General features: G+C 40.7%; 2 protein-coding genes across 7 annotated transcripts in view; both read left to right on the top strand.

The window, feature by feature from the left end:
• The first annotated feature begins 600 nt into the window (after window positions 1-600).
• Window positions 601-15387, top strand: smad2 (SMAD family member 2). 2 transcript variants are annotated; one of them, XM_058064166.1, is made up of 11 exons: window positions 601-756; window positions 4328-4828; window positions 8875-8964; window positions 9243-9436; window positions 9559-9693; window positions 9898-9972; window positions 10080-10133; window positions 10221-10433; window positions 10664-10801; window positions 11594-11738; window positions 12468-15387. In XM_058064166.1, the coding sequence occupies exons 2-11, from the start codon at window positions 4572-4574 to the stop codon at window positions 12589-12591; spliced, it is 1425 nt and encodes a 474-aa protein (XP_057920149.1). In that variant the 5' UTR covers window positions 601-756; window positions 4328-4571; the 3' UTR covers window positions 12592-15387. The 2 variants fall into 2 exon arrangements, with proteins under 2 accessions (XP_057920149.1, XP_057920152.1); XM_058064169.1 differs by lacking the exon at window positions 8875-8964.
• A 741-nt stretch (window positions 15388-16128) lies between these two features.
• Window positions 16129-21968, top strand: part of skor2 (SKI family transcriptional corepressor 2) — an 81145-nt gene continuing 75305 nt past the window's right edge. For 2 of the 5 annotated variants that reach the window (XM_058050718.1, XM_058050737.1), the window contains exon 1: window positions 16129-16268. The gene's annotated coding sequence lies outside the window, so the exon portion shown is untranslated. Of the gene's footprint in view, window positions 16269-17880; window positions 17929-21968 lie in introns of all 5 variants that reach the window. The other 3 variants (XM_058050688.1, XM_058050698.1, XM_058050709.1) reach the window with 2 other exon arrangements.

The following is a 21968-nucleotide window of genomic DNA, read 5'->3' as shown; positions in this document are numbered from 1 at the left end:
CTTCAGCTTTCAAAATATTCCTACAGATAATGGACCAACATTGGAACCTACAAATCGTACGTAAAACATAACACACAATGTACAGTTGTTATGTTTGACAAAGTTTAGCTACTAATGTTAGCTATCATTGAATGTATATGCTATCATATCTACACGATGACTCCAAATTGACTGTCAATACATGAATGTATATTGCTGTTTCATATATATATGTGTGTATATATGCTCGTTATGAATTTATATATAAATGAATGTATATATATATAAATGAATATGATATATATATATATATATATATATATATATATATATATATATATATATATATATATATATATATATATATATATATATATACACACACACAAAATGTTATCGTAAAATAATAATAATAATAATAATCATAACCAAAATCTTTATAATCTGAAGGGCAATTCAGGTATAACTAGTAAACATCACCGACGTGTACGTCACAACAATTTGAAACTGACATCTTCTGAAACCAATCGAAAACATACCTACCAACAACTTTCTGCTTGGACGAATTAATCCGACCAATAAAAATACAGCAAAGGCGGAGCCTATGAGCTTCTCTTTTTTTGGCGAAGCAATACAAGTTAGGTTGAGCTTTGAATGAGGGGCCATCATCCCGGTGGTTCGGTGGTGGTATATACAGTTTTAATATTAAAATGAAAAGGATGGATTTATTGACGGGTACCTGAGTTACCACCAGGCCTTCTTTCACCTTCTCAGTCGGTAAGCATGTCTTAAAACTGTTCAAACCTAACCAGGCGTGATTACTTATCGGACAAAGTAGCAAGCTTTGCTAGCAGATTTTTAGCACTCGTTTTTGAAGCCGGAGGGAGGAGGAGAAGATGGAGTATCAGTCATTACGAGACAAAGAAACTTGAATTGGGTTTATTCGCCGAGACTCTGCGAGTGTATGTGAATTTAGCTCGCTTTTAAGCGGTTTCTCAAAGTCCACATCCACGGACTCTGCTTGTTTGTGGCGGCGAGGGTTAGCTTATTCTTCAAACCCTGTGAGTGCTTGTGTGTGTTTGCTTTGTGGGTGGTTGCAGGGAAGAAGTAGCCCAAACAGACAGTTTCTCACAAAGAGACTTGACATTTCAGACATAATACAGTTGCTTATCTTGTCCACAAGGCCGCTCCGGTCGTGATTACCATTTTCGAGTTGGCACCGTAGCCGTATCAGCACGTTTTGAGCTTTTTTTTGGTGTTCCGTAGATTAACACTCCCGTGTGCTACTTGCATGGTTTTCCTCACAACACACGGCTTTGTCCCCGAAAGCCATAGTTTTTGTTGCTCGTTATTGTTCTTCTTACATTTATTGGCGCATAAGGACAGTAATTAATCCACAATGTAAATGTGTGTATTCCCAAGCTGCATGTGAAGGTTTTACTAGTGTCGTTGTATTTTTGTCTACCATCAAAACATTATTCCAGAAGCAACAATTATTGACGCCATGAAAGCTTGCTTGAATATTCCCACTAGGGCTGCAAATAATCGAATAAAATGTGAACTAAATTCACACTAACATACGGTTGAATTTGAAAAATCAATGATTAAAAAAAAAGAGCTGCATTAAAGCTGCCAATTACTCATGCCGCACTGGCAGCATGACGGCCAGGGAGAGCTGGCACCGTTACCCTTGCCCAGGTGATAATTAATGCATGAATGAAGTAGTTTGGAGTGAGTAAGGTGCCATGTTAATGTTAATTCATTTATATAAAACAGGGGTGTCCAAACCCCCCAGCAGTAACAGTAGTAGTAAATCTGATCTGATACAGTTGAGAACCTGTAGTATTTAATTTCTAGTACAAAACACCCTTGGTTAGCATACACCCGGATGAGTGTGTTTCAGTTAGCGTCGCAAAAATATGCCAAAATTTTGCCTCGGTTTGCGTACATTTTAGTGTACAGCAGGGGTGCTCACACTTTTTCAGCATGCGAGCTACTTTTAAAATGACCGAGTCAAAATGATCTACCCACTACAAAAATGCAAAACATCTATTTATTTTCAAATGTATTGAGGATTATTTGTACGTACAATGTATGTTGATGTACCTTACATAACCAAATGAGCCAATATTGCAAAACACACATAATTAACTATTAACATTTTTTGTAATTACCTGAGTTTACTTTGATGACTTGCACTGAATTGAACCAGCCAGGGATGCATAGTCCGGACAGTAGCTGCTGATAGCCAGCCTCAAGCACACTTCCAAATGTTTATCAGTCATGGATAATATCCGTATCATAATATCCGTATAATATTCCATATCCGTATGGAAGTGATATGTTTTTGCCTTTTTACTTGGTCCAGCCCCTTCACTCATTTTAGTGACCATAAACTTTAGCGAGGGCTTAAAATCTGACGCAATTCGCCGACTAGCTTAGCACTTTGCATCGTTGTTTACGCATGAGCGGTGACCTAAAGGTCAAAATTCAGTTGTCATCTGACTGGTTGTCCTGTATGTCAATCAAGTAACGGGGATGGATGATAGGCTGACATCGTAAGTTCTGCTGCACTTAGAGACGTTGTTTGATTTGATTGGTCGCCCGAAGGGCAACATTCAGTTGTCATCTGAATGGCTGCCCTGTATATCAATCAAGTGACGGCATTGATGCGAGGTTTAATGTCACGCCGCGATCGACCAGCGATCGACCAGTACCACCTCCGCGATCGACCGGTAGATCGCGATCGACTTAATGAGCACCCCTGGTGTACAGTATGGCATGCGTCTTGTGAGTCCAACTGTGTTGTTGTTTTTATTGCAAAACGTAAGTGTTAGATTCCTATTAGCTTGTTAATCCAGGGACACAGGAACTAGAAGTCAGCTCTGTCGCTCATCTATGATGCCATCACTGCGAACACAAATACGGTTTATAGTTTTACAAAAACAGTTTGAAATGTATATAAACAATGTGAAAAGAATATGGTTAGCTTTACCTTCATTGAAGATGTGATTGTTGACACAGAGTCGGCGAGAAAAACACCTTCTTGTTTTGCCATGAGTTATTTCTTGAATTCAGTTGTTTCTCTGCTTTTTCTCACCTATCAAAATCCCGGCAGTAGCAACTTTCGGTGCCATTTTGGGTTATTTTGCAGCCGTGATAAAAGCAGAGACTTAAGGTGAGAAACACAGCAACACCGCATTCAAGACATAACTCATGGCAAAACAACAGGAAGGTGGTGTTTTTCTCACTGCCAACATTTATCTCTTCAGTGACAGTAAAAGTAACCCGAAACGCATTAATGACATTAACCAATGCTTCCATTGTTTGTATTCATCTGTACAAACCACTGTGTGAGTTAATGGCACCAGCATCATTCAAGCAGACATGTCAATCTCGAATTATATGATCAGAGTCTTCCTCTGCCACTTGAGCACTTGAGCACTGCTTTAAAGCAAAACAAGGAGTCTAATGGTTTTTTGTAGGCTAGTACAAAATACAAAACTGTGTGTTTTGGGGGGAAAATCATTCCAATCTCAGTCCTATGCAAGTAAATTGATGTGCACAGTTATTGCAGAAAGTACAGCCCTCGTTAACGCTACTAAGAATCCAGTGTATTTCTTTCAGGAATGGTCTGACTTGTTCTGCCACCCATGTACTACCGGTATTTGTAAGCAGTCCAAGGGTTAAGCCAGTGAAATTAATTCTAAGAAGGAGCTTGGACTTTCAGAGTAACGGTCTGGAGACAGTTATCCCTTCTTTCCTGTCATCAGCGTCCCATTCTCTTTTGGATTTTAAGCCTCATTGATCAAGCTTTTTCTTCTACTAATTTGACACGAGCGTTCTCAAAGCTCCGTTCCTGAGCCTTGCCCTCACTAGTTACCTCATTGTGAAAATTGATCTTGAGAGCTGTAGTATAGGGATAGTGTTACATGTGCAGGTCCGAGCGCTTTGTCAACTGCCAGCAAAAAATGGATCTGATCTTTCAACCCACACCTGTCAAAATTGCTGATAGAGAAATGAAAACAAAGCATTGACGTAAAGCTGTTGAAGGCGGTGTGTTTGACCCTGCACCAGGCCCAAGTGTAATGCAGTCTGACACTGCCCGGCTTTCGGAGGAGAAGGTTAACCCTGGTTTTGATAATAGGATAGGTACACTTGGATAGGATTAGCTTATGATTAGTGTAGCGGAGATTTGTCACCTCGGTTAAAATGTCGTAGGTAGAAGCTGACCCAGTAACCGAACCGGGACCTTGTATTGTGGCACGGGGTGTGAAATGTGAGCTTTGTTTTCAAAAGTTATTTTTAATTCTCATGTGGGCTCTCTTTGTCCTTTTCTGTTTCTTAGGATTCTTTGGACGTTCTTCCTCCCACTCATTTGCACATTCCAGTATTTTTTTTATATTTTCTTCAATGCTAATGCCTTAAATTTGACAAAACTTTATATAAAAAAATACACATGTTCTTTATATACACTTATATCTCCTGAAGGATTTCAGACATACAAGCTTCAACCCCCACCCCCTCCGTCTTTCCCTTTACATCAGATTAAGACGCTAACTCAAAACACACGTACACAACGTACAGCGAGCATGTCCTCCATACTACCCTTCACTCCCCCAGTTGTGAAGAGGCTCCTCGGGTGGAAGAAGACTCCGGCAGGGGGTGGAGGAGCCGGAGGTGGGATAGGGGGAGTGGGGGAGCAGAACGGAGGCGGGCAGGAGGAGAAGTGGTGTGAAAAAGCCGTCAAGAGCCTGGTGAAGAAGCTGAAGAAGACGGGACAACTGGACGAGCTGGAGAAAGCAATCAGCACGCAGAACAGCAACACAAAGTGTGTCACCATACCAAGGTGAGATGAGAACACAAACCCGCGGTTTGTCCACCCGCAGACACTGTGAGGGCCAGATGGTATCGTTAAAAAATATTTGATGTTGATGATAGCGCCACATTTGGTTTACTCTACTTCTGCGTCATTGCGAGGCGTATGCCTCGCTGTTGCCCCCTGCTGAGTGCAGGAAGTACTGAACTAATCCATTGACCTCTGGAACATACTGACCTGTAACTATCAAAGTTATTAAATTCAACATTGTTTTATTTCAACCAGTGATGTCCAGACACATTTTCCACCATGGGCCACATGCTGAAAAATTAAAGAATACAAAGGACACTTGAATAAGCCAATACATGTAGCCATGGTAATATTTCATAATATTCTGACATTATACGCAAAATTTTATTTTTTCCCAAAATTACATATTTATTCTCAGGAATTTACCGCTGTTTTTTTCCCATAAAAAACAGCCTCAGGTAGCTTTGATTTGAACATTCCAGATTTAAAGTCACTAATTGGCAATTATTCGTTGTTTAAAGCCTACACCGTTCTGTATCTGTCATGCACGGACATGATTACTGTTACTCAGGATGTTAATAACGCAACGTATAAGGATACAACCTGCTTTCAGGGTTGAGTCTACTCACTTAATTGAACTCATCAATTAACTGACACACCATTTCACCGTAGTCAACCGCATGTCTCCACACCACAACCTCACAGGCTTGCAGGAAAAATAAAAGTTGTGAAACAGAGAAACCACTTCTTTATTCATGTCACATAAATGCGCATTGTAAGAGAGAAGTGAAACTGGTGTGGAGGAAACCAAACCCCAGCTGGTGAAGCCAAGGCTTTAGTTTGAGTGGAGAAAACGTGCAGCATTTGTATGGCATATGCTGTATATCATACTTGCTTGGCCCAGTGGCTCACTGTCTGAACTAAATCTCAGGAGGCATACATTGGAACTGGTAAACAATCAGGAATTCCACCAAAATCTCATGGGGGGAAAAATACAACCTTGAGCACAATTCTATGATTCCAACTTTGCAGGAACAGTTAGACTTTCCTGTTCCAGCATGACTGTACCCCACCGAGCAACGCAAGGTTCATAAAAGCATGCTGGGATGAGAACTGGACTTCAAGCTTTAAACAAATTCTCAGATGTGAGCCAGCATCCGCCACCTTTGATCGACTTTCGCATTTCTTGGACAAACTATGCTATTTTATGGTTTTAGTGCATTTGTGATATTTATGCTTTTTAGACCACCAACTGGGACCCAAAAGTAAGTTGCAGACAGCATGTAAAAATGATATTATGTAACTCGTGTCTGATTTCAAGTGAAATATCTGATTTTGTGGTTGTTGTGATATTAAAGTTTAGTTAATGCATTATTTTTAGCCTATGCTTGCAGATGCCATGTCTTCCTCATTTATACTTGAATTTGGCCTGATTACATTTACACACTAAAATGCATAGTGGACATGAAATGATGTGTATTAATGTTTCAATAGATGACAAAAATAGATTGGCTTGGTTTACTTTACTTTTTAACACTATCGACCATTAAATATGTAATTTGTCAGCCAACTAACGATCCTGTATCCTTAACTGTTGACACAGAGCTTGTAATGACACGGGTCGTTTGTTTTACACAGTGAATTTCAGCAATCTTGCATCATGGGCTAACCGAGCCAAGTCACATGGACAGATGAAACTTTTATCGTGATCAAAACGATGTCAGATGAGCTCCGACTGAAGCATGTGATAGATAATTAGGCTTCTAGCTGAACATAATCTCTCCGCTTTTCAGTGTTATCTAGCACATCTAGTATATCATGTATATACTGTAGAGTTGTATGGCATAGGGAAACAGTGAGTATGGTGAATGTTTAATGGTGAGGAAAGCTTTTCCTGCATGAAGCCCCTCGTACTGCGAGAGTGCTATTTTTGGAAGTGGTATGATATACAATATACAGTATGCATCACGGCTGTCAATGAACGTGATCCTATTCACAATGGCTTTAGTTGAAACTGCTGCATGGAAATTTTACTATACTCGAGCTCCATGTTCACTTACTGTTGGATATTGCCTATGAAATTTGTGACTCATTTCACCTCTGTGTGAACTTTCGTGGGTGATATGTAGTGTAGGGAGGAAGCAGGTGTACATTTCAGTTAGAACTCCAAAATACAATGGAAAGAGTGTGTGAAAGACCACTAGCATGGGTAGGATGAGTACTATTAGCTGTACGTTTTCATGATTTGCATGCAGAAACTGTCTGGATATTTTCCAATGTTTGGATCAATTGTATTAACTACAGCTACTAAATATAAATATCAACTTCGTTAATGCCAAACACTTTAGCAACTGTTTACAAAACAAGTGCCACAAAGTATACTGGGGGTGTGTTCAGCTTATCAGCATGCCTTTCTGATAAGAAATGAATCAGTCATTTGTGCTGTGTGGAGATACTTTGGCTATTACTAGAAATAAAAAACTATGATAAACCTAATTGACATTGTTTGTAGTCTAGGTGTGTGTGGGTATGTATGTGTGTGTAGGGGTGTTTGTCGGTCATAAACAAGCCATACATAACACTTTAATGTGGTCATGTCTCGGCACATTTCGAATTGTCATTTGCATTTATGTACATACTCATGTATGTCATTTTTGGTAGTTTCTGTGCAACACAACATATACCACATATCTTTTCTTTTTCCAGAAATGATATGCATAAATTATGCACATTGTATAAATTCATGTTCAATCAGGCTTTGTGGGAGCTTCTGTGATGTTTAAGCGCTCTGAAAACAAGCACAGTTGTCCCTCGTTTATTGCGGTTAATCGCTTCCAGACCCGACTGAGATAAATTATGTTAATGAGTGGAATATTTTTTTTAGTTAGAGCACAGAAAGCCTGTTTGACTTTCAAAATACGTTTGTTAACATTACTAGAGCCCTGCTACTAGTCATTAACACTACTAGAGCCCTGCCCGGCATAAAATAACAACCCTAAAGCAAGGTCGGGTAATGGAATAAGGATGGATGTCTCATCCATGTAACATTACTGCTGCCTCATGGCCAGAATACTACATATGAATGTGTTGAATTGCATTTCAATTTGTTATGACCAGTAATAGCTCATGCTTACCAAAAAACAGCCATCATTTAATTTATTTCTGAAAACCCACAATATAGGGAGGGAGCAATAATCAAACTGCGATTTTGCAAGGGATGACTGTTATGGATATGTTTCTTCTTTGTTTATATTCTTTTCAGTTTGTTACTGTTTTCTTATGAATATCAAATTTTTAAATTGTCTCTTGCTCTAAACAATTTACCATAATTACCAAACTGTAAGATTCTACTTTTTTCAAACTAATTGAAACTTGTACCTTAAAAAGAAGTATGTACCTAATTTATTGATAAAAAAAGAACTACAGATCCCATGATGCTTAGAGGGGTACAACAGAAAGTAGTGCATTTCTGCAATAGTAGAAGCCAATATGATTTGACAAATCTTAAGTAAGTTTGATCAAGTGTAGAAGTACTACACCTTCTGCTTGGATCGTTTGGACCGCGGCAGCTGTTGTAGTCGCGTCTCAACTCTTACCAGAAGAGTGACACTGGGAACGCAGTGTGTAGTAAGGATTACAAGGTTTATAGTGTCTTTCTGTGTAAGTATCCTTTATGTGGAAACCTGCAGGTTAGATTTATGTGGCCTGTATATGTACAAGAAATTATCTCTTGAAATTTGATGGGCGCACCTTATTCCAAAACTTTCTAATCATTTATTTAACTTTGCCTGATTGCTCACATCACCTCACTTTTCAAACCGTGCTCTGTCACATGGTCGCCATTAGTAACAGTGCCTCTTTGGGTCGTTAGAATGGGAGGAGGCAGACTGTTTACATTGTTTGTGATATCATCCTACCTATTTTGAATGCAACATCTCATATTTACTGTCTGTCTTTTATTTTTGTCCTTTTTTGCTCATGTCCTGTATGGTTTTTGTGTTTTTGTGTGTGTGTGTGTGTGTGTGTGTGTGTGTGTGTCTCTGTAGCAATTGCTCAGATCTATGGGGTCTAGGCACAGGCCACATGATAGAACAGTGGGACTCTGCAGGCATGTACGGATACCCTGACCACAACAGGTGAATACACTCACACATGTACACAAACATATTATTGCAGCAAAGTGATTCAATGCCACACAATGTGTAAATGTGTGTACATTCTGGCCTTTAGCAGCAATTTTGTGTATCAATTGAGGTTTCGAAAGAGAAGTGTTTGCGATGTATGGATGTAATGTGTGCGGAAGGTAGTATAATTAATTACATGATCACAAAGCAGCATGTAATGGTAATGGAGTGTTTGTACCAAAGAGTTCTGTTGTACAAACACATCACAAACAAATTCCATATTCTACCAGGTCGCTGGATGGCCGTCTCCAGGTGTCCCACCGTAAGGGCCTGCCGCATGTCATCTACTGTCGCCTGTGGCGATGGCCTGACCTTCACAGCCACCATGAGCTGCGAGCCATCGACAACTGCCAGTACGCCTTCAACCTCAAGAAGGATGAAGTGTGTGTCAACCCATACCATTACCAGAGGGTGGAGACACCGGGTAATGATCTCTTTGAAGTAGATTTGAAATTATGTGTTGCTCACTCATGTCGCTGGGCTGCCATAATCATGGCGGTGATGGTGTTCGAATGACATACAGTATGCCTCTTCCTTTGTCCTCAGTGCTGCCCCCAGTGTTGGTGCCACGCCACACAGAGATTCTGACAGAGCTTCCACCTCTAGATGACTTTACAAATTCAATCCCTGAAAACACCAATTTCCCTGCCGGCATAGATCCTCCTAATAACTACATACCAGGTCTGTATTCATGCAGGATGAAACACTTCAGCCATGTGCAGAAAGTTCAAATGTGATTGATCCGCATTCACTTTAAATGGGATGTTGTTAATTACATAACCAGCCAGCAGAAGCATAGGGTGACAGATTACTGTGATGACATCTTAACAGGAACATGCTTGTTTTCTGCTATGCTCGTGAGCATAATTCATGTTCTGTTTACAGAGACTCCCCCGCCTGGCTACATCAGTGAGGATGGCGAGGCCAGTGACCAGCAGATGAATCAAAGTATGGAATCAGGTAGGCTGGTTTTGTTTTGTCACATCTACATTATGCTGTCCGACATTGACAGCAGTGTTACACTCAAGGTGCGTTTGGAATATATATACATTGTTTGTATGTCTAAGGTTCACCAGCGGAACTGTCACCTAACACCTTGTCACCTGTCAGTCACGGTCTGGGTAAGTCTGCTTTCTGTGTTTGGTTCTCTATGGAAAAGCTACTTCTCAAAATAAAATGGATTTATTGAAGCCTTTTTCCCCAACCAGACCTCCAGCCTGTTACCTACAGCGAACCAGCCTTTTGGTGCTCGATAGCCTACTATGAGCTCAACCAGCGAGTTGGAGAAACGTTCCATGCTTCGCAGCCTTCTCTTACCGTGGATGGCTTCACTGATCCCTCCAACTCTGAACGCTTCTGCCTTGGGCTTCTCAGCAACGTCAACAGGAACGCAACTGTTGAGATGACAAGGAGGCATATAGGTCAGTGGAATCGGTTTGTGGCACTCGGTTGCCAAGGTAGATTATGTCATTGTCTAATTTGCATAATTAGCTAAGGTGCAAGACTCTGGCCATAATAGAGATTTTCAAAATGAAAGTATGTTAAACACTGGAAGAGTATCTGCTCTGTAAACACACCTACTGTGCATAACCTAAATGCTGAAATGATTTACGGTATTTTTCTACTTATATACTTGCAATGCACCCTACAGGTCGTGGAGTCAGGTTGTATTACATTGGAGGCGAGGTTTTTGCCGAGTGCCTCAGCGACAGTGCCATCTTTGTCCAGAGTCCCAACTGCAACCAGCGATACGGATGGCATCCCGCCACAGTCTGCAAGATACCGCCAGGTACGTACTCATGGAGTTTTTTTTTATTAAAAGAGATGTTATTGCACAAAAGTTAGACTTCATATAAATATACTGGCATACCTAGATGTGTTTTTACAGGGCTGTTGTATAGCACTGCATTTGATTCCACACTCATTTTATTGTGTTGCTGTCAAACTATTACTAATTTATATTCACTCAATATCTCAAAATGACACTGATGGCAAAATTAGAATAGAAAGACAGTCTAAGTAGCATGTTGTGGCAGCATCTAAGAAAATCAACATGTCATATAGTAATTACATGCCTTTCTTGATGAGTGACTGAGCAAAACAGTCCTCAAAGAAGAGCAACCAATCCTCTCCACAACGTGACTTGTTTTTCCTCAGCCTCTCACCCACACACGCTGACTAATCTGCATCCATGCAACTTTGAACATTTCATTCTTGGCCAAAGGAGCGGCACGAACAGTGTCATTACTGCAGCGCGCACTTGCGTAGAAGGCAAACACGAGCATCACGTGGAAATGTCTAAGCTGGTGAATAATTGCCATCATGCAACACCCCCGTGTTTCACAGCACATCAGCTTGTCACCATCAACATTTGTTTGGAAACAAACTGTTTTTTTTGTTGTTGTGTGTTTGTCTCTCAAACACAGTACAATAGAAACGAGTCTTCACGACATGTTGTGTTCTTACAATGCATTCATCTGTTTCTTAATGAAGAAAATACATTTGAAACCACACAAACGCTAAAATGTGTTTTTGTCAGTGCACATCAAATGAAGTCTCATCTCATGTTTTGCATTTCTAGGCTGTAACCTGAAGATTTTTAACAACCAAGAGTTTGCTGCTCTGCTGGCCCAGTCCGTCAATCAGGGGTTCGAGGCGGTCTACCAGCTGACCAGGATGTGCACCATCAGGATGAGCTTCGTCAAAGGCTGGGGTGCCGAGTACAGGTATGTCAATAGTTCTGTTCTTAGACTCAGTAGTATTTCCATGAGACGGTGTAGCGTTCATTATTTCTGAAGTTTATGTCCACATCCAATTTGCTATAAAACATCTACAGCCGAAGTCAATCAATTGTACATCTGGGGTGGTTCTCTCTAACAGTAACATGTAGAAGCATTAGGCAACAGCACACACACGTGTATAATCGCTATTATATTCACCTTTTGTTGTGAAACAGCCTGAGATTACAGGGCGTTTGTCTGTCTGTCTGGTCGTCTAACCATCCATCCAGCAAACATCTGTTCTGCCCCTGGCTCGGCTTTTGTGTTAGAGCCTCCCAGCAGCCAGACAGCACTGTCAGTGGGGGTGTATGGGTTCATCCTCATTGGTCGGCCTTAAGCTGCTGTGGAGCCTGTCTGGTTAACCATCAGTGTCCCCGCTGCTCGGGCTAACAGCAGACCGTTTAATCATCTGATCAGGCTTGGACGATAATTGTTTCTTTTTATTTGCACCAAATGATACACTTCTTTTTATAGAGGGGCCCTCCAACATCCATGTGTCAAGTATGACTCCATAGTTCATTAAAGATCGGATGTTGGGTGGTTGAAATATTGACCTGGGGCTTACAAAAAACTCCATCACAGTCTACGAACGTTAACTCATTCGTAACCCGTGGCTCACCTATGCACCTCAATGGATCATTAATAGCCATTTTGTACTTGTATCAATCACTCCAGACGCCAGACAGTCACCAGTACACCTTGCTGGATTGAGCTGCATCTCAACGGCCCCCTCCAGTGGTTGGACAAGGTGCTGACCCAAATGGGTTCCCCTTCTGTGCGCTGCTCCAGTATGTCCTAAATGGTGTCGAGCAGTGGCGGAAGACACTTGACATTACACAACATTTGACCAGCATCTTAAAGGATTCCACCATGCAGAACGGACGGGAGTAACATCATTCCAACAAGTAAACCTACACAAGGGACCTCAAGGATGAGAGAAGGAGCAGCGCCGCAGTGGAATGTAAACATCACAGCAAGCCTGATCACCTTTTTGCTTCTGCTGGATCGACCTCAGGCTGACATTCCAATCACCACGGACCTACTAGTTGAAATCATCATGCATTTCCAGCCCGGAATCCATTCACGTTTTCAGGTATAAAGGACCGGAGGTGCTGAACCAGACACACACACACACACACACACGTCAAAGAACTCTTTGGGGCTGTTTGGGGGACTGAAGTCTATCTCTTTGCTCACCAAGTACACCTTGCCTCCTCACTGCCTCGCTACCACACCTCAAGCTGGATCCAGTGTCAAGAGTTTTTCGTTTACACAAGGTTGACTTGTAGTCCAACTGTCACTCTCTGGGTTCACGTTCAACCAAAGTTTTTTATAGTGTTTCTTGGTTTCAGTGACCAAAGTATTGTTCTGTTTATTCTCTCTTCTCTGTCCACTGTTGCCGTGAATGAATAACGCACCACAACCTGTCTTCGTATACACTTGCAACATCTTGGTATTGACTCTGCTGCAGTTTCCGTGGGTTGGGACTGTCTCTTGCTTCCTTAAGAGTCCATTACATTATCTTCTGTATATCAAGGACTTGACTACGTGCAGGATGAGGACTGTAGCGTCCCACTGTCGCCCCCTGCTGTCAGTATGCTTCCCCCGATTATGCCTGAACTGATGCATGGCTCCCCCCTCGCTCAATTCATCAATAATATATTGATAAGACTCCTACAATGTGGGATTAAAAAAAATGGCCTCTATATTATAATTGCACTGCCCCAAATTATGCATCCTTATTGCTTTCAAGAAAGTTGCCTTTGATGTAAAGAAACAGCAAGAAATGCTTTGAAATTGTACATATATGAATGTGGGAAAGCCCCCATAGACGTGTATTTTTGGAATATTCACTATCGATTTTCGATCTCATCGTGTTATGATATGAATTGGCTTATTATGGGGCATCTCTTGAAATTTCGAGTGTTCAAAGCAATTGAGAGTCCACAGTTTTCCAATTCAAATGTATTTAAGCTTTAAGTATTAAACCAAGCAATTATACTGCACAGTTATTTGAGGTTTTCAGCTTTGTTTTTGCATATTGATGATTTTTTTTAAACAAAACTATATATAAATGTATATCAAAATGACAAATTATTCACTGCTTCCTCCTTCGCCCCTTGAGATGATTATAGCGTGAAAAGTATGTAACATAGGATGTAAAATTGTCAAAACGGCCAGGTATTCACATAATCAGTGAAATAATCCTTGTCCAGAAATGAGGTGTGGAATGGCTTTATTATGAAATGAAATTAATTGAGACTATATAAGATATGATACCCCTTGATAAAAGGCAGTGACTCGGATCATTACGAATTGCAAAAATGATTATGTTGTCCCAAAGACTAAATGCATTGTTTGTACACTGACCACAACATTATGACTACCGATTTCTAGTTCTCACCTGTCCCCAGTGATCTAATATTTAAGATTTTAAGGTTTTATTTTCAGCTTGGGCAATGCAGAATGACGTCATCACCGCAGTTGGTATTCTTTGCCTTCTACAACATTGGAAGCACGCAACATTTAAATGTGGAGCTCTGCAGCTGTATGTACGAGTGTGTTTACATGCATGGATATACCCCCCCCCCCAACTTATTTATGTCCCCCGACTTGGAGTACATAATAGGCTAGCTGGCGGGACCTGTAAATATGGCAGATGTCTCACTACGTCACATTCCAGATTTTACACCAAATCAGATGGTGACACATTCCTTGTGCATGTAAACACATTTGTCGTGACAGCTCGTCAAACAGGGTGATGCACATCCACATTCGGACCAAGCTGAATGACTTTTATTCCTTTATGGATCCTGATCCTGCAGGGTGGCCTTTTCCCATTGTTTTTTCTGATCCTGCGGAATCATGCTCACTTGTACATAAACTAAACTAGCCCATGGCAGTTGTGTTTATCTCTCTGTATCTACATGTCTTTTTATTTTGTTTTTACTTAGTAGGGAATACTTTTGACTGGACTATTTTCAATGCCAAGGTCAGTACATGGTAAAAAAAAAAAACAAAAACAAAAGGATGTAGTTTCCTTAAGGTTGTTGTATCAGTGACACATACAGTGTTTGTTCTATGCATTGACATCAGATTGTTGAGTGTATTTTCAGTACATACAGTAGGTGTTTCCCTTAGAAGATTACAGTTGTGTGCATATTGCCAGGTTCCAGGAAGCCTTTGTGTACTTTTTTTTCTTCTTTAAACGAGTGCCACCTTGTTCTCTAGTTGGCTTTTTCACTTTCTGAGAAGTTTGCAAAGAGCGAATGCACCTCGACACATTCTTGACAAATCACCTGTTGTGTTTTTTGTTTCTTCTGTGAAGGACAAGTGTGGATTCCCGAAAAAAAAAATCCAAACCTACTTCAGGGGAAAGTTGCTTCACGTCACTTGTAGTGTTTTTGTATAGTTATTCTTTTACCTTTCTTTGTATGCCTTTTTTTTTTTTCTTGCTTCCCACAACGCATATCCCATCGGGACAATAAGCTGGTAAGGATTTCTGTCTTCAAGCGCTGATCTTCATATGTGTTCTAATTGCGAACGAGCAACTTCTGACTGTACACTAATAAAGCTGTTATGATTCAATCCAGAATGGTGTCCTTTTGCCTTTTTTGTGTCTTTGTTGTGTTGACATGGGAATCAATATTAATAAATTGAATATTTTCGGGGTTAAGAGCATTGAAAACCTGTTTGACTTTCTAAATATGGGTTTTTAATATTGCTAGAGCCCCGTAGACATGAAATAACACCCCTATAATCACTTTTATGCTCTATTATTCTTTGTTCACATCATGTTGCACAGGCTGTGGGATGACTGCAAGTGTTTGACACTGAGTGGCGAAGAAGGACAAAGAAGCCAAAAACCTACCTACCTACCACTTCCACACAGAATGAGAGGAGAGGCTTCTCTTTGGTATCATTAAAAAAAATATACATGTAAAAGAATGAGGTTTTTATAGTATCATGTACAATAGGAAACACTTCAATAAAACATTTTCATTAAACAACATTTTAAATGTTTAATCATAACCTTTCCTGATCATCATTGATTGGCTGGGGAAAATCGCATAGTTCCACTAACTGATGACTTGTGTGGGGGTTATTATCAATACTTGATGTGTTTTTTATATGATTAAAGTTTGGCTCTATCTAATTAAAATGCAAATGAAAATAGTAGATGAAGTCCGACTACTAATTGATTGATTAATGAACTAAAAAGCGTGTTGTGATATATTCTATAGACGTTTATTGTGACATGTTCGTACCGGAAGTGGTTAAGTGAAGCGGAAAAGGCGGGGCTAAAGCCCCACGTTGACAGGTAGCCACTTAACAAGTGAAACGAGCAGGCCTTTTAAATTAAGAAGTTAAAGTTAAAATAATGTTTTAAGTTGGCTTTTTGGGGGCTCCGAGAAAAAGTGTCTGAAGGACAATGTCTTATTTTTTGGAAGTCTCCTAACAACCGCCATTGACGAGGTAAGCACAATTAGCATTAACAATTAGCAATTGGCTCTGCTGGCCATCTTGACACATTCGAACATGAACCAACGTGAATGAAACCTATATTTAATATAACTTGTTTTATGTCCATTATTATAAAGTATTGAGTTAGTTTATTTCGAAAAACTCAAAATCCAATCTGATGTCCCCTGTGTTACAAATCTCAGTCCAACTCTTTTCAACACCACAATATGAAATATGGTGTTTTAGTTAAACTCGTAGTTTGTAGCATTTATTATGTGTTAGTAATTGATGTTTTGTTGTTTTCTAAGGAAACCATTTAAAGAATTTGGCTGTGCTTTCAGTGTGTATGCAGTCAAGCAAATACACAAAATATTACTAATATTATTACATACAGGTGTGTGGTCCTGGATGCACTACACGCTAATAACCGCTAGGGGGCGGTAGAAGTGCACTAATGCGCCACATAAATTGGCCCACTGCGGCTAGGACTGCTCCGCTATACTTGAATAATATACTGTTCATGTAGTGAAATACGAAACCTAAATACAAATAAATGAAATAAAGCCACCTGTAAAGTAAATTACTATTATTTATACAGATGCAGTTAGTACATTATAAACTTAACCATATTAAAAATTATGAAAATGAATACAATGAGTGCCTGTCCTGACATTATTATTTTAAGCATTATTGTTTTTGTAAATAGTTTAAACCGTGCAACGTTTTTATTGTTATTGCGTCTGATCAGTGTATACAATATGTATGTTTCAGATCACCAGTAAAGTGTATTTTGGGAGCGTGAGTACATTTTGTATGTACTCATTGTCTGCCTACACTCCATTAGCACAGCATTATAAAGCTTCTATTGTTGCTGCTCAGCCTCTTTCCTCAGCATCTGGCCTTGGATCCGTCCCCCAGTGTCCTCTTACAGTCCAGTACAGTACAGTGCATTGCAGTAAACATTTCCCAAAACAAATGCATAACACATCCTGAATGCACTGGAACTTTTAATGTAGACTGGAAATAGTGGTATGGTCATCCCTTTGTCTTGTGGTAGCAGAACGGATTTTGGTTAATGTGTGCAGACACTCTCACGTTAAGTCCTGTGACCGTGGCGTTTACTCTATGGGATGGATATTGATCGGGTGTGCTGTAACCATGTTGTCTGCTACAGTGCAAATGCAAAATGCTTTTCCAATAATTATGTGTAATTCAGGATGTTAAATAACTGTCAGATGAAGCTGCAGAAGCAAGGCGGTGTCATTAGGGATGGGCGACATTTCTGTGAAAAAAACAACATTAAATGTTAGCTTCTTTTTGTACTATTTGTAATATATATTGTAGTGCATTTTTCCAGAATTATTATAGTTTTTAAGTGAAAGGGATGCAGATGTTTTGATAGGGTACACTGTCCAGCAGCAGCAACCTGTTTAGGCAGCAACCTCATTGGGCCTGGATTAATTGCGACCTCTGCTGGTCATTGTAAAATAATGAGACCCCATGTATAAACATACAGTTCCACTCAAGGATATTCAACTAAATGTAATTTATGAAAAAATACATTTTAAAAAAAGTGTCCATTTAGTATTTATGAGTCTGTGTGACTGTCATTTGTAATCCACAGGGGAGGACTTCTCCATCTGCCATGTTTGATTCCTTTTGACGGACAAATGTAGGTCCTGACCTCAAACTGTCATCCATCACTGATATGACTTTATATCTGGTGTTGTTTTGTGCTATTTGGTGTCATGAGATCAGGTTCCTCCCAAGGTTCCTTACATTTCACCTTCCTGACCTCCCCAGTTCTAAACTTAGACATGCTGCCTGATTGTTATATTCAAGAAGACATTGGATATGTAACATGGAGAAACCCCCTTCTTGCCTTTTAAGTTTTAAGCAGACACTGTATGTTTTTTTTGTTTTTTTTGAGGGAGGAGATGACTTGAGGAGAGGTAATCATGTATTAGTTATGTAAACTAATTAAGACTGCCTTCTAAACTATGGCTGACCCCAAAGAAATAACAATGCAGCATCTAAAGGCCTTTGTACACGAGTGCCTGCGGCCTCTTTGGCCATGCTCAAGTGTTGGATGTCCCATGTTGGTGTGTTATGGCTGGCTGGTAGTGCAGGGCTACCATGATCTGGTAACAGGAGCATTATGAGAAGAGAAGTGAGGAGCAAAGAGAAAAGGAAAGGGTGAAATAAAGTACGGGACACGCAGGAGACTGAACCATGTCATTAGTACTAAATGAGTTTTCCATTGACTCGGCGAGTCGCAGTGATGCAGCACTGGGACAAAGACAAGAATGGACAGTGTGACGGACTGGACTTTGGTTCAATAACTCAACAGGGTGAACCTCAGGCTTCTTAAACTTGGAGACCTCTGTGGTCAAGGTTCTCAGATTAACATCATTTGTGCGAGGGCAGTGAAAATAACTCATCATTTTGTCTCGATCAATCCGACGGATTGTTGAATGACCACCACCTCGCCACCCCTACAACATCCGGGTAGACAACAAAAGACGATCTTTATCTTTTAATGATCATTGCAGCATTAAATTGTTGAGACCCTGCCCTATGATTTTCCCATTAACTGAAATTGCAAACGGAATCTCAGAATTGGCCAATAAAAAACGGAATCTACCGTTAAACACGGAATCTCACAGAATTTGACATAATTTGAATGAAAGTTTGCCATCGTGAGGGGAAGGAACATTTGTGTAGGGAAGCATTTCCCCGGCAGACTGCTCAATCACGGCAAATCTCATCACAACCATCCATTCGTCCATCTTTTAGGCCGGAAAAAGTAGGTGAAAAAACTCGGAAACTGCTCTCTTACGGAGTGTGAATGGGTTAGCTTAGCGGAGGTTAGCTTTGTTTACTAGAGCATGCTAGTGCGGCTGTGTGAGTGTGTTTGTTTGAGTGAAATAAGGACAAGACGGACGCTTATTCTTGCTTCCAGCTCGTCTTAACCATCAACAGACATTCTGAACACATACAACATACGTAGATCCGGCCTTCATGAGAAGAACGCTTTTCGCCACAGACAGACAAAACAATAACTTGAAAACTGAAAATTGTTGAGGTGCCCGACAGAGGAATAGAATTGACCCCTCCCCCCCAGAAAAAAATCCATGCCCATTGTACTAAAAGCAGTGTGAAAGCAAGCCCTCCTTCCAAAACACGCTCTGGAGACTCATTGCAGCATGTTGTCGGGCCGTAGTCCCAGGTTTTCGGCCATTAAATAAACCACACACTCTTGACTAATCAGTTCTCGTCAAACACGCAGAGCTAATGGGGCCGTTGTTGGCTCTTTGGACCCATTCGAAAAAGCACATCATGTCTTCAGGCCACCTGGCCACAGATCAATCCCAAGTTGTGTGAATGGGTTCAAACTCATTTTTAATTCGTATTGGTCACCTGCGTGTGTGACATTAGGCCAACTGACCACAGGCCGTTAAGATCAACCAGCAGGATGCGTGGTTGGAATTGCGTCACCGTAACCCGCTCGTGACCTGCACGCCAATTGGGTTCAAAGGGTCACCGGATGACAGCAGATGTCCCAAAGACAACTGAGATTGAGGCTGCTAGTGCTATACAGTGGAGGCTCAGTTAGCGTCATTAATCCGTTCTAGGAGGCTCGACCAACCGAATCAGGTTTTCCCATAAGAAATAATCCAAATCCAATCCATCCATTCTATTTAGTTTTACATGCAGAAAACATTTTGAAATTCATGTACAGTTAATGATGAATAGTATTTAGCATCGCCTTTACCTTGCTTGAAGACTTGATTGTTGACAGATGGCTGTCAACAAATCATGCTTTCTTACGAGTTCCTTCTTCAGTAATTTCTCAGTCTTTTGCAGCAGAAAAAGAGACTTGTGGCATAACTGTGTTACTTAGCAAAGAACTACAGAGTCGGACTGCTGATGACATCATAGATGGGCGGTGACAGAGCTGGGGGACAATGATTTCCGCTTCCAGTTTCCATGCTAACAGCGGGGTTCAAACAGGGATGTTTTATGATGTCATGAACTCAGTTGGGTAAATGACAAGACGGACGCTAACCAGAAAATGTACACAAACCGAGGCAATATATTAGCATTACTTGTGATCGTTGTTAGCAACTAAGACGTTATTGGGAGGTTGTAGCTGGTCGTTCACTTATTCCAGACTCCTGTCTCATTCTGAATCACATCCCCACATTTGGTGACATTTCGACTGGCGGTGCCGCTCAATGCTAACAAGTTAGCTAACGTCGGTGCTATCAATGCCTGACTTTTGGAAACAGAACATCACATCAAAGTCCAGTTATGACAGCGAGGACTGACACGGTACGAGGGGCAAATTTTGTGGGTTTGAATCCGTGGCAGACCTTGAAACCAATAACGGACCCATACCTACCGGGGAGTATGCTAATTGAGCTACAATTATAACGATAGTTTGTCTATGCAACATTTCCACAACAGCAATAGTGAATTTCTTGTGGATTGTTGCAATATTTCCTTTCTTGGCTTCCTCCCCCTCATCCACGTCGTCGTCAGGGATTTCGTCACATTGCGTGAGATTCACCCAAGTGGTGCGCGTACGGGTCCTCCATATTCATACGTATCTTTCCTCTCTTGTCGTCACACTCGCCTCCTTCCTCCTTCGCTGCCCCCCCAACATGTGTTACGTGGTAGGATGTGTGTAGGGTTATGAAAACAGTTAAACTTAATAATTGATGTTCTGCATTTCAATCAATTTCACCACAGTGTTAGGCTAATTAAGGTTACCTTCATCCTCCCGGGAGCTGCGTGTGTGTATGTGTGTGTGTCAGGGACAATGCGTGTGCTTGCTCCTGAGGCTCCACACTCCATTTTATATCTAAGAATACATGGGAATTCTCTATTTCGGGAGCAAGAGATGTAAGATCATCTCCATCTCTCGCTTCCTCCGCGCTCTCTCCCCAGGCGGGATCCTAAATGCAATTAACACAGTCGCTTTACTGCTTGCTAATTATTAAAATACACATGCATACACACACACACACACACACACACACCACACACCACACATGCTGGTGGAATTATCTTATGCTGTCTAATTTAAGGTTCATTGACAATTGTTTTAATTAATTCAAGAAAAGTACACACTTAAGAAAATCTGTCAGGCTGCCAGGCAAGTACTACAGGCATGTAATGGTCATAATTATTGTGTGTGTGTGTGTGTTCACAGGACAGGTGGATGAGTGTGTGTGTGTGTGTGTGTGTGTTCTTACCAGCTTTACATAGTGTAACTGAGAAATTCCATGACCAAGCAGAAATAGATCTTCTTGATAAAATAATCTGAATTTAAAATGAATTTGTCTTTTCTATATATCATATATATATATATATATATATATACACTATATATATATATATATATATATATATATGTATTTTTTAATTCACTTTTTCCTCTCTTGGCTGTTAGTAAGCACAGGTGGGCAGGATGATGGGAGCCCTGCAGTAAGACTTAAGGCCCGAGGGTATGAGGACACATTGTGTGTGTGTGTGTGTGTGTGTCATGCAACTGAATGACTGCATGAATATCAGAGTGTCATCTATTGGGTGTATTTTAGCACATGCTTTGTGCATTTGTGTGTGTGTGTGTGTGTGTCTGCGTGTGTACAGAGGCCGCTGGCCAGGCCATACGTTATTGATGCTCCTGCCTCGGGGTATGTCGGG

This window comes from Doryrhamphus excisus, chromosome 2, assembly GCF_030265055.1.
Source record: "Doryrhamphus excisus isolate RoL2022-K1 chromosome 2, RoL_Dexc_1.0, whole genome shotgun sequence".
NCBI classification, from domain to species: domain Eukaryota; kingdom Metazoa; phylum Chordata; class Actinopteri; order Syngnathiformes; family Syngnathidae; genus Doryrhamphus; species Doryrhamphus excisus.
This window is presented reverse-complemented; position numbering and strand designations above follow the sequence as displayed.

Excerpts from the sequence above, each read along its gene's own strand:
- smad2 (XM_058064166.1), top strand. The coding sequence starts at position 4,572 with ATGTCCTCCATACTACCCTTCACTCCCCCAGTTGTGAAGAGGCTCCTC. Across the intron at positions 9,694-9,897 it reads TCCTAATAACTACATACCAG|AGACTCCCCCGCCTGGCTAC; the intron begins GTCTGTATTCAT and ends TTCTGTTTACAG. Across the intron at positions 9,973-10,079 it reads GAATCAAAGTATGGAATCAG|GTTCACCAGCGGAACTGTCA; the intron begins GTAGGCTGGTTT and ends TGTATGTCTAAG.